Source organism: Eurypyga helias, unplaced genomic scaffold (assembly GCF_000690775.1).
Source record: "Eurypyga helias isolate BGI_N326 unplaced genomic scaffold, ASM69077v1 scaffold14936, whole genome shotgun sequence".
In the NCBI taxonomy this organism is placed as follows: domain Eukaryota; kingdom Metazoa; phylum Chordata; class Aves; order Eurypygiformes; family Eurypygidae; genus Eurypyga; species Eurypyga helias.
The window spans coordinates 1,115-14,392 of NW_010258864.1; the positions used below are offsets into that span (position 1 = coordinate 1,115).

A 13,278-nucleotide genomic window follows, 5' to 3' on the forward strand; every position below is an offset into this window, starting at 1 on the left:
GTGCAAATGTTTAGGAGGAAACTGTAAAATTTATACTTAGAGTAATTCTTTTAAAAAAAAAATAAAAGGGGCATTTTTGAAATTACTATATTATTTTAAATCTTTAAATTCTCCTGTAACTGACAGGGGCAACAAATTCTCAACTCTAGCTTAGCCTTTAGCAGGGGAGGCCATGTACATCGATCTGGTTTTATGGGCCACGTTCAACAGGAGCCCTAGGTAGTGGAGAAATCGGGAGTGAATCTGTATAACTGAGGAATCATAAATCTTTAGCACCTTAGACTTTCCTGAGCGAAGGTGAGAGAAGAAGGAATTTGTCTCTAGCTGTCAGTGTAAATTTTTCATTAAAATGCTGTAAAGCTTTTTAAAGTCCCAAAGTAAACTGCTTGTGCAGCAGTTCAGCAGAACCGCACAAGAGCATCGAAAAACCCCCGCCAACAGATTGTGGTCCTCCAGCAAATACAAACCACGCTGCAGCTTTCCTCATCGAAAATTGGATAAGAGCAAATACGCTGACAAGGAGAATACGAGCCTATACAACTTCACATCCAATTTAAACAAAGTTCACATCCATTACAAGCTGAGAAACATGTTCATATTCAAGAGGAACTAGTTTTCCTGTGCCTCAGCAGAACATCCGAAGAGATAAATAGGGGTTGGCCTCCTTTGGAGTAGGATGTTTGCTCCTGCTCCTCTTTGGGAATTATGTCAGTATAGCAAGCAACTCCTAAAACATGACCTAGAAGCAGGAGGAGTGAGCCTGGATGTGGACTCATCCCACACTGCTTTTGAAGCAGAACTGTCAGTACTAACAGATCGGTGCATGGCCCCTGAGGTCCGCAGAGACCACCTCAGGAGGTCTCTAGTCCTACCCACTGCTCCGAGCAGGGACAGCTGTGGGGTCAGAGCAGGTTGCTCAGGGCTGTATCCAGTTGGGCCTTGCAAACCTCCAAGGATGGAGCCTGCACCTCCTCTCTGGGCAACCTGCTCCACTGCCGGCCTGCCCCAACGGGGCGGTGCTGCCGTAGGGTGGTGTTGGCCATTGGAGGGTCACCAAATGCCTGCAGAAGCAAAAGTCAGGAGCTGAACAGGGATACGACAGTCAGGTTGACCCACCGCCTGGTGTAGGAGGAAGGCAATGAGCAATTACTGACGTGTGCTACTGTTCATTTATTGACTGCAGGTGTACAATGTTCACTATACGATGAGCATTAATGGAAAAGTACAAGATGGATCGATGGAAATAGATGCTGGAAACAACTTAGAGACATTCAAAACAGGAAGCGGGAGGGAAGAGGCTGTTGAAGTTCATGATTTTCAGGTTGTAAGTACCACCGCTCTTGCCTTACATGTAACATGCTCCAGCACTGGACTCTAAGGATACCCTGCCCTGCCCAGCTTCTCTGCCCCAGTCAGTCTCAGCTTCCAGACCCCAGCTATCCACACACACATCCTTGCTCTCCTGACTTTCTTTCACAGCGAGACAGGCAGTTTCCTCCAAAACAAAGCCTAAGTGCCTTTTGGGGATAGGCCATGCCAGGTCCCGCTCCGTGAAGCGGTATGGATTAGGCTGCATCAGATTTGGCTCCACATAACACTTCCCCTTTTCAAACCACTGAACAGAGCTACCGCATGTGGCCTTGGGGTCTTGATAGAAAATTGTTCTGGCAGGCTATGACACAGCCCTCACATGATTTCATACGATTCGCACTGAAAAAATTACCCTCCCCTCCCCGAAACATCACCATTTTGTAAGCATAGGGTCACCACAGCACGCCAAGTAGTCAGCAAGGAGACACCACTGTACAGCGCTGGACCCGGGCAGCTTGCCCTTCCCTCAGGTCGGGGATGGGAGCTGCTTTCCATGGCTTGGCCTGGGTTCATCCCTAGGGGAGGGGATGGAGGCATTTAGCATACCTCATGCATCCTTTCACCAAACGCATGGTGCTGCACCACTTGAGCTGACAACAAGCACATCTGGGTACCCCGACATCCTGGCTGTGGCTGCTCAGTGCAGAGCACAGACTAACAGATGCCAAATCTCAGCAGGGCTGAACAGCTCGGATGGAGTGGTCACTGAGCTGTACCACCTCTGAGCTGCTGAAGGCACATCCATGTCATGTTGCAGAAACACATTTACAGGGCCCAGATCCTACAGGTCGTACGCTCAGCTGTGAAACACCCTACTTGAGAGTTAAGTCCTCTGTAAGCAAAAGCAGCACCTTCCCTGGGAAGACTTGCCTAGGGCTTCGAGAGCAGCTGCTTTTGACTTGCTGAACCTAGAGAGGCGAGGGAATTCAGCTCCTTGGCTTCTCAGCAAGTACAAACAAATCCACGCCAGGAGACCCAGGACCCCGACCCTCCTGCCAGCTGTGGTTCAGCCTTTATGAAACTCTCATCAACATCACCATAGCAACATTATTAGCAGCAGAATAAGAGCACCCACAATGAGCTCATTTGCCTTCACCGTTCCACATCTGCAGAGAAGCACCAGCCCACCGGAGAGATGCCGAATATACATTGCTTCCCTGGCGTGCTACTTGCATGCTGGTCAGCTGCTGCCTGTCCCAGCCGGGTCAGAAACCAGCTCCCAACACCAACCAGCTGAAGCGACCTCCCAGGGACAGTGCTCGCTTGTAATTACAGAGAGCTGGAGACAGGCTCAGCAAGAGCGAAGGGATGCTGCCAGTTGGGTTTTGAGCCAGGAATGCACATAAAGGAGAAAGCAGTTGAAGAGATACACTTCCAGCGGCCAAGTATTTACGTTAGCAGCTTTGGGTTGAGTGGCACGGCTCCAACCATTGCACAGTCAGTAAAGACTTGGATTTGGCAATACTAGGATACTCCTAGCATGCTCAGTGCACCACAGAGTCTCATTCCCTTGTGCACTACATAGCCATCCCCTCTCTCACTGCTTTACAGTTAGTCATTTTGTTTTGATGGGGGTCTGTCCAGCTGTACGGGACTTGCAGGCACACAGGACAAGACTCAGGTGCCTCAGTACTGTCCATCTGAAGCCGCACAAGATGCCTATGGTATCCACAACACCCATACGAGGCAGGTGAGAGGGGCTGTGAGGACACCCATGCCCCACTGGCCTGGCAGCCACAGGCTAGGCAGAAAACCAGCATCTCCCAAATGGCACTAGATCTTTCTCTTTAGGTGGTCGAATGGAGCTCATGCAACCCCATGAAAACCATGCAAATTTTACAGTCTACAACAAGGGATCTGAATTCATAATGTAAAAAAGAACCCTTTCATGGGTACTCAGAAACCTACAGCAGAATCATAGAATCACAGAATGGTTTGGGTTGGAAGGGACCTTAAAGACCATCTAGTTCCAACCCCCCTGCCATGGGCAGGGACACCTTCCACTAGACCAGGTTGCTCAAAGCCTCATCCAGCCTGGCCTTGAACACTCCCAGGGATGTAGAAAATACAGACAAGGTTCCCCTGACCAAACGTTGGTGCCCAAAGCGCTGGCACATTGCTGGCAGACATAACCCTGGGCTTGCAGAAGACGTGCAGCCCTCTGGAGCTGCTGGAATACCCTTCCTCTTGCTTGCAGTCAGACATCATCCATAGTTTAGGCAACTGCATTTCACCTTTGCAGGCCAGATGAAGGAAGTCCCACGCACAGAATTCTGCACCAAATTCCCCATCACGAGCTTCCCTTGCTGTCACAGCCACTCAACGTGTACAGATTGGACCAAGCTGCCCCCGTGTTTTTGTAAATCAGTGTCGTAAGGGTACCGCGCCACCAGCTAACACAGTTTGGAGGCTGCCCACGTTAGGTGCTAAGTTACAGTGCAAATCATGTCACCTAATTCCTTAACAGAGCTACTCCAAGTAGCCTACAGCTGACGTGGAGGCACTTATGTAAAACACCCCCATCTTTCAGAAAAATCGAGCAAAAACTTCTAGACCCATTAGACCAAAATCGTGACGCTAAGACGAGGAGGGAGGAACATTTCATTGCATCTGGTTTTAAATCAGATTTAACCTTCAGACTAAAAATTTCAAGTGGCAATTTTAGCGCTCGGGCGCTGTCTTGGGGGTGGTGGGGAGCTGGAAGCCTGCACACAAACCCCCTGCGCCTTCTGCTTTTACAGGGCATAACTGGAATACGTTTTGCTGAAGGAGAAAAGTGTTACATCAAAGCTCAGCCAAAAGCTCACGTCCCCGAAGTGGATGCGATGACTAAAGCGAGCCTCTCATCTGAGCTGGTAAGGGGCACTTTGTTTTTCTTAAGCAGATCTTTGTGTAAGGAAGGTCTTAAAGCAATATTTAGATACAAATAAAGATGACATTTGACAACCACTGTGGCTAGTGGTAGGATAGAAGGATATTTGAGCTTTCCTTGACTGGTTGCAAGAGGCCCCTGGAAAGTTAAGAAAAGAAAGATTGATGTCAGAGGTGTCACTGCATCCAGGGGCATCATGGGAGGCTGCAGACTGGGGAGTGGGGGGAGCTTCAGCCCAATGTCCAGCAGATCCATAGGAGACCTCAGTGAGAGAGCACCTGCTCGAAAACAGGCTGTGCACAAGGCTGGAAGGGAGAGGATGAGGTGGCAGCTGCTTTAGTCAACGCAAAGAGGGATAGGTCGAGGGAGGGGATTCTGCACCTCTACTCTGCTCTTGTGAGACCCCACCTGGAGTGCTGCGTCCAGCTGTGGCACCCTCAACATCAGAAGGATATAGACCGGTTGGAGTGAGTCCAGAGGAGGCCACGAAGATGCGCAGAGGGCTGGAGCACCTCTGCTATGGGGACAGGCTGACAGAGTTGGGCTTGTTCAGCCGGGAGAAGAGAAGGCTCCGGGGAGACCTTATAGCACCTTCCAGTACCTGAAGGGGCTACAAGGAAGCTGGGGGGGGGACTTTTTGCAAGGGCCTGTAGTGATGGGACAAGGGGTAACGGGTTTAAATTAAAAGAGGGGGGATTTAGATTGGATATCAGGAAGAAGTTCTTCACAGAGAGGGTGGTGAGGCACTGGAACAGGTTGCCCAGAGAAGCTGTAGATGCCCCATCCCTGGGAGTGTTCAAGGCCAGGCTGGATGAGGCTTTGAGCAACCTGGTCTAGTGGAAGGTGTCCCTGCCCATGGCAGGGGGGTTGGAACTAGATGGTCTTTAAGGTCCCTTCCAACCCAAACTGTTCTGTGATTCATAGAATCTATGATCTCAGGAGATTTCTTAGGCAGAAGCAGGGACTCCATCACTCAAGTCCTCTGAAACAGTCAATAAAAGGGAATTATGGAAAACATTGTTGCAAAAATCCAGCTAAATCAGAATAAATAGTTTTAAAAAAATAAGAATTTGCCTTGCTAGACAGCATCAGGCTCCGTTTTAAGACATTGTGACATTTAAGACAGAGTCTGCACGGCAACCACCACCAAAGCTGCAGTTCTCACCCAGATACTGCCAAAACCTCTCTTTCACCCACATTTGTAGAAAAGCCTATCGCTTTCAGTGTGCATAGCCTGAGTTCCCCAGAGCTCAGAGCCCCAGACCCATCGCACACACAGGAGTGGCTCTGGTGATGTGACTATGGCCGAGCCTGGATGCTGGCAGGGGCTCAGCCAGTGGCAGGTGGGCACAGGAGGTCCACGACCCCTTTGCCTAGGTTTGCTCTGCTCCCAAGAAAATAAAAGCTGAGCTGGGAGAGAGGCACCATTAAGGCTGCACCTACCTGCAATGATGTTGAGACTACCAAACATCTGCTTTAAATGAAAGAGAAAAAAGGTTTTTCTAAACCAAATCTGCATGGTACCCGCAGTGTTACAAAGTCCCCTGAAGTTGAGGGGATCTTCCCCATGATGGGGAAGAGATCTTGTCCAAATTCCAGGCAGAGACTTAGATCTTCCCTGCCTTGCCTTACTTTAAAGGCAGGCTGTGCTTCTTGACTTCATTAGCCCTATTGCCTTAAGTCAAGGTTTCAATTTTTCATCTTTTTGTAAGAATAAAGCCACAGTCTTGAAGACATTATCCTAAAACAGTCAAAAGTTATTTCTAGCTTCTCCCTGGTGACAGTAAACCTCTTTCTTTGTCCTGTATTCTGCGCATCTTCTCCAAAGATGCATCACCAATGCCACCACTGCAATAAATCATGTGAACTGAGCCCAAAGCAAGCAGATGATTTAGGGATATTAACCTTTCCCTGTCGCTCGACTTTCCAGGTTAGATGTACGACAGGAATGGCAAAGTAGTACTTATTTTTCTAGAGCAACTCTCCTCGCTCACACGCATGTATTTAGGAGAAAAGTACGCGTACGCCGTTTTCTTACAACGCGTATCACAACCAATGCTGCCTATTGAAATGGTTGATTAAAATAAGCTTTTGGGGATACCCAAAATCTGCCTGCTCACAAGTCAGGATCTCCTCAGAGAGAAAGAAAGGATATTTTTATTTCTGAAAACTAGATTCAGATATTTCTAATGCTGATAAAAGCTTAAGTGGGAGAATATAAATAAAGAACATTTCTCACCAGACAGATTGGATAGCGAACTTAAATGCTTGAGACCTACAAAAGAAATCAATAAACACATTAAAGGAACAGCAACTTGACGGAATAAATTGATCTAGTCAGTTATATAACGAGTTTTGATGACTTTCATGGAAGCAATTTAGAATTTTAACTTTGAAATCATACTGGTTTTCATGATTCACAAGTTGGTTTTCTTTTAATATTTCACTGTTGCCATAAAACACTTACACATTTTATGTAAAATAATACTTTGAACTAACAACTTTAAAGAATCAATCACTGGCATTTTCCTACATTACTTTGAAGATACGAACCAAAAACCTGCAGGGTACACTTCAAAAAGGCAGGCTCCTCTAACTCGCACTTCAAGCTTTTGGTCAATTGAATTGCTTTTACCAAACGAGACCTTTAATCAGACAGATCACGTTGACTTAAAACTGGAAGCTGGAGCTGTTCTCAACTTTTGAGCAAGGCTTTTTTTTATTTCCCCTATTGTAAATATAGTTATCTCTTGGGAGTACATCAAATGAGAGCGGGGCACGATAAAAGATTAGGATCTTGGTTTTAGCTCGCGTATTTCATTGCTGCTCTGCTGAAGGTAGTAAATCTTTACAGTTTCTACCACCTGAAAAATCTGGCGCTTTGGGCTGAAAGATCAGCCTGGAGAAGAGAAGGCTCCGGGGAGACCTTATTGCCCCTTCCAGTACCTGAAGGGGCTACAAGGAAGCTGGGGGGGACTTTTTACAAGGGCCTCTAGTGACAGGACAAGGGGTAATGGGTTTAAATTGAAAGTGGGGAGGTTTAGATTAGATATCAGGAAGAAGTTCTTCCTGGAGAGGGTGGTGAGGCACTGGAACAGGTTGCCCAGAGAAGCTGTGGATGCCCCATCCCTGGAAGTGTTCAAGGCCAGGCTGGATGAGGCTTGGAGCAACCTGGTCTAGTGGAAGGTGTCCCTGCCCATGGCAGGGGGGTTGGAACTAGATGGTCTTTAAGGTCCCTTCCAACCCAAACCATTCTGTGATTCTATGTTCTCCAACCCCTAATCCTTGTACATGGGGCAAAAGCCTTCCGAGAGAGAGACGAGGGGTGAAATCTTAGCCCCAGCAAAGCTGACAGTAGTTTTGCCATTCATTTCAGTTGTAGCAACCTTTACGCAGGCTTTGGCTTAGTACAAGCAGTTCACATTCACGAAATACGAGGATGCTTGGTATTAGCTGCAGCGGATGATTATACAGTTTGATGCTCAAGAATTAACAGCAAGCAGGCACATGACTGCTCACCGAGCTAGCAAAGGATTTACGCTCCTCTATTTGCAGGAAGATGAAATCATGCCTGTGAGATTTGACGAAAACTCCCTTATCTGGGTGGCTGCAGATGAGCCTATCAAGCATAACGGTTTCCTAAGCCCCAAAATTTTAGAGCTTTGCGGGGATCTTCCAATTTTCTGGCTGCGACCAACATATCCCAAAGGTAACGCTTCTTGTTTTTGAAGAGTATGTGTCATGGTTTAACCCCAGCCAGCAACTAAGCACCACACAGCCGCTCACTCGCCGCTGGCTGGGATGGGGAAGAGAATCGGAAGGGTAAAAAGTGAGAAAACCTGTGGGTTGAGAAAAAGACAGTCTAATAGGTAATGCAAAAGCCACACACAGAAGCAAAGTGCAACAAGGAATTCCATCACTACTGCTCATCAGCAGGCAGGTGTTCAGCTATCCCCAGGAAAGCAGGGCTCCATCGTGCCTAACGGTTATTTGGGAAGACAAATGCCATTACTCCAAACATCCCCAGATTCCTCCTTCTTCCCCAGCTTTACATGCTGAGCATGATGCTCTATGGTATGGAATATAGCATCATGCCCTTTGGTCAGCTGTCCTGGCTGCATCCTCTCCCAACTTCTTATGCACTCCCAGCCTGCTCACTTTGACTTACTATGAGATGAAGCATTGCCGGAGAGGGCAAACTCCTTCTACAGAAGGACAAGCCAATAGCTTAAACTAGTCCCAAAATGTTTAGGCAGCTGACACCAGACAGCAGGAACACCATACCTGGCCAAGAGTTAGGGAACCAGCGAGCTCCTGATCAGGGATCATAGCATGTCCTATCTCTCACCCCACTTCTCCAGAGGATTTCACTGGAGTGGAGAGATAAGATACTTGAGCTTGGCAACTGGAAGATGAAGTTTATGAGGTCCTGGAGGCAGTCCCAGGACTGAAGTACTCCCATCACCCAGAGCCAAGCTTAGCAAAGGTATTCAGGAGTCACAGGGAGATGGCAACTTCTCCAGGTAACTTCCAGGCCTGGGGAGAGAAAATGCTCAAAAAGATTTACTCCTCCTTGGTCCATTTAATATTAGGAGACTCAAAGAGGGAGAAAAAGGAGACATTTTAGAGCACCTGTGAATCCAAACTGCCAACATTTTCCACTTTTCTCACATGCTTTCATATCCCACCGGACTGTATCAAGGCTCTCCAGAAGCCGTCTCCATCAGGTGCACCAGCTGTCCGTGGGCACCAGTCCATCACAGAAGCACTTCAAAAAACGAGATGCGTACGACCGGTCTGCCGAGTTAACATCGGTGGCCATGCAGCGGGTCAAAAAGCCCCAAACTCCTCACACCCGTTCTGCCTCAAGGGGAGGAAGAAGCCGGGGTAAAATGGCAACGTTGCACCTCTCTGGACTGACACTGACTGCAGATACAACACAGGAAGGCAAAGAGCTCCCATGGGGATGCTCATCAAGTTTTGCCACCACACAGTTTCATCTTTCCCTCTGCCTCCCCACCCCTTTTTAATATTTAAAGAAATCACTGAAACCTTAGAAAATGCATGGGTAAATACAAGGGCACACTGAAGATAAGATTATCCTCTTGTGATTATTTCTTCAGAGAACCAAAGGAGAGAAATGAAGAGAAACAAACGCCAGTCAGAATCAAGCTTTGATACAGAAGACTTGGAAGCTGCTGCTGAAGAAGTAAACACCAGGTCACCCACCACACAGCTGACTCAAGAGCTTGATCACCAGTCTAACGAAACCGGGCCAATGGGACAAGAAACCGATCAAACCCATAATCCAGACAACCCATATAATGTAAGTATTTTCTCCCTAATCTTCTTTCAGAGCCTGAGGCTGTTGTGACGGGTAATACTGGTGTGCTGGGGTCTTTTTTTTTTTTTCCCTTTAAATTTTCACAGGGTTTGCCTATGTAGCTTTTCTCCAAAATTATACCTGCAAAAAACCTAAGAAGTTCACAAAAAGTCTTCCCTCATCCTTTTCTCCCTCCCTCACCCCAGTTGTCATTAGCGCTCAGACTGAAACAAGCACAAGCACTGGAGGTGGCAAGAGTATGGCAAGTTGATGCCAAGTTGCTTTTCAGGGTTCAGGTGCATATGGAAGCAGCGCTGGAGAGATCCATCAAGGATGGCACCATCTGCAGACAAACCAAAGCTGCTCTTGGCAGAGAGCTGACCTCCATCCCTTACTGACAATGTAAAGAGAGAGAGTTCAGTAGCTAGAAACAGACTTTGCCCTCAAAGAGAAATTCGTATCGGAAGTGACTGTGACAGAGGAAAGTAGTAGTACAGTCTGGTTGCAAAGAAGTTAGGGTTAGGCCAAATAAATCTCTCTTCTCAGCCTCTTCTCTACCAGGCCCTAATCTAGCACACAATTAAGAGAGGAGAACCTCTTTAGAGACAGCAACAGTGGGTGGAAGATGAGCATCACGACATTTGTTCTCGCTCTGCAAGACGAGGCAGCCCACAGAAAGAGCACAGGAGCCGTCCCCGCTGTGTCCCAACACCTTGGCCGCGCTGCAGGAAAACTGACTGTACTGTAGTCACCTTCCAGTCTAGTGCACCAGCGCCAGACAATTTACACCCACCATTTGGTGCAGCAGGAGTAAGTCATTTTAATACAACACTGTCACAAGATAAATGCCTCCTGCTTTGGAAATAAGTCCCAGCTTTGACTTGACATTTATGCAACAGCAGGAGATCATTATACTGTGACAGCGTTCTGCCGAGTTGACATCCCTTAATTAAACTTAAATTAATCACTCCAAATAAAGTGGATCTAAATCGACTCTCTCACGAGGTCAGTAGAAACAGCAGCAGCACTGGAATGTAACTTCTGCTCACCGCTACTAACGTGACTGTGTCCGTGGGGTCCAAGCTGCCCAGTCTCTCGAGGGCAGTGGCAGAACAACTGCCACAGGTCCCTTCATCCAGACAGAGGGTCCCTGGGCCAAAGGGAGAACATCCCAACACACAGGGTCACCAGACTTCCCTCATCGCGCCGGGTGGGATTCACCTCCGCGAACAGTTACTGTGTAGGTGCCTATATCCAGCTTTCTTTAGACAGAAGCATTCAATGCAGAAGGACCCCTGTTGTGATAGGGCAAGAGCCAGCAGGTTTACATTGAAAGCGGGGAAGTTTAGATTGGATATCAGGAAGTTCTTCCTGGAGAGGGTGGTGAGGCACTGGAACAGGTTGCCCAGAGGAGCTGTGGATGCCCCATCCCTGGAAGTGTTCAAGGCCAGGCTGGATGAGGCTTTGAGCAACCTGGTCTAGTGGAAGGTGTCCCTGCCCATGGCAGGGGGGTTGGAACTGGATGGTCTTTAAGGTCCCTTCCAACCCAAGGCATTCCATGATTGTGTGATTACACTGCAGGTCTTTCCTGTAGGATGAAATGAATCCTCCTCCCTAGAACTCCTTCTCTTCACCCACTATGAGCGGAGTCTGGATGATGAGCTCGGGTGTAGAAGGTCACACAGCAGAGATCCAAACCCAAGAGAGATGAATCCTGCCCAAGAAAAGGGCACCCTGCCTGCTGTCACTAGCAACCTGTAGAAGCCCAGGCAGGAGACAGCACCTTCCTGTGCCTCACTGTTTCCATGTGCTGCTAGTTTTCTGAATGAAAAATGCTCAGGTAAACAGCTAAGTGTTACTCCAGCATTTGCTCTTTGCTGCTGCCTTTCTTGAAATAACACCAGTGGGAAAAGAACAAAAGAGCTTTGAAAAGCAGAACATCCAGGTTACTTTTCTTTCCCCAGAAAGGAGGAAAGGAATTTTGAAGGCTGAAGGCAGTAGCAACAGCCTGCTTTTATATATTTTACGCATGCCTTGCTCCATGTAACTCATACTGTCAGATACAGCACAGGCAGAATTTTCACTGTCCACAATGCACCTAAGTGTGGCAGGGGAGGGGAAAAAAAAACCCCAAGTCAAAGCAGACATGAAAAATAAGGGAGAAATATTCAGGAAACTGCAGGATAACAGCCTACTACTTAAGAGTTTCCTGGGAATACTGTAAAACGCATGCCTTGCTCCATGTAACTCATACTGTCAGATACAGCACAGGCAGAATTTTCACTGTCCACAATGCACCTAAGTGTGGCAGGGGAGGGGAAAAAAAAACCCCAAGTCAAAGCAGACATGAAAAATAAGGGAGAAATATTCAGGAAACTGCAGGATAACAGCCTACTACTTAAGAGTTTCCTGGGAATACTGTAAAAATCATTAAATAGCCTACTAAAGAGTTTCCTGGGAATACTGTAAAAATCATTAAAATACAAAAATTAAAATATTAAAACCAGCATACACTGCAGACATTGTCATCTACATAAAAGGCCCAGAAAGCCATCCTGAAATCTTTTTCCATCACTAATATTTAAGAACTTGGGAGTTTACTGCTGCTGGATCTTGCACAAGGACTGTGGAAGGAAAATAACATGGGCAATCGCACCAGTTCTGCACTTCTGCCAGAGCAGGGCAGAAGGACAACCATATCCTGGGCTGTATCCAGAGAAGTGTGGCCAGCAGGTCGAGGGAGGGGATTCTGCCCCTCTGCTCTGCTCTGGTGAGACCCCACCTGCAGTGCTGCGTCCAGCTGTGGACCCCCCAACATCAGAAGGATATAGACTGGTTGGAGCGAGTCCAGAGGAGGCCACGAAGATGCTCAGAGGGCTGGAGCACCTCTGCTATGGGGACAGGCTGAGAGAGTTGGGCTTGTTCAGCCTGGAGAAGAGAAGGCTCCGGGGAGACCTTATAGCACCTTCCAGTACCTGAAGGGGCTACAAGGAAGCTGGGGGGGGCTTTTTACAAGGGCCTGTAGCAACAGGACAAGGGGTAACGGGTGTAAATTGAAAGTGGGGAGGTTTAGATTGGATATCAGGAAGAAGTTCTTCGCAGAGAGGGTGGTGAGGCACTGGCACAGGTTGCCCAGAGAAGCTGTGGATGCCCCATCCCTGGGAGTGTTCAAGGCCAGGATGGATGAGGCTTTGAGCAACCTGGTCTAGTGGAAGGTGTCCCTGCCCATGGCAGGGGGGTTGGAACTAGATGGTCTTTAAGGTCCCTTCCAACCCAAACCATTCTGTGATTCTGTGACAAAACCCAGGCAAGATGCACGGTCAGTCAGTGGGAGTTCTTTTATCTTCAACAGAACCCAGATTTCAGTATTTACCCTTTGCAGGGTTAAGAGGAGCATCACTACATTCTACATTCTCTGAGAAGGCGGGCACCAGGATGACATTTAATATTTTACATTTCAGCAACTGGAAGGTGAAGGGATGGCTTTTGACCCCATGCTGGATCACCTAGGCGTGTGCTGCATCGAGTGCAGACGAAGCTACACACAGTGCCAGAGAATCTGCGAGCCCCTCATGGGCTACCACCCCTGGCCTTACAACTACCAAGGCTGCCGTACGGCCTGCCGAATCATCATGCCCTGCAGCTGGTGGGTCGCTCGTATCATGGGTGTTGTGTGAGAAAAAGCAATCAGAGCCTTGACAATGTAAGCAGG

The 13,278-nt window shown here is 47.9% G+C and overlaps 1 protein-coding gene across 1 annotated transcript; it reads left to right on the plus strand.

Annotated features, from left to right (window-relative positions):
• Positions 1 to 1,183: 1,183 nt before the first annotated feature.
• LECT1 (leukocyte cell derived chemotaxin 1) lies at positions 1,184 to 13,243 on the plus strand (the record flags this gene model as incomplete). Its single annotated transcript, XM_010154516.1, has 5 exons — positions 1,184 to 1,324; positions 4,113 to 4,226; positions 7,799 to 7,952; positions 9,367 to 9,569; positions 13,028 to 13,243. Coding segments are annotated over 5 exons (828 nt in total), but the record flags the coding sequence as incomplete, so codon positions are not given.
• Between the last annotated feature and the right edge of the window lie 35 nt (positions 13,244 to 13,278).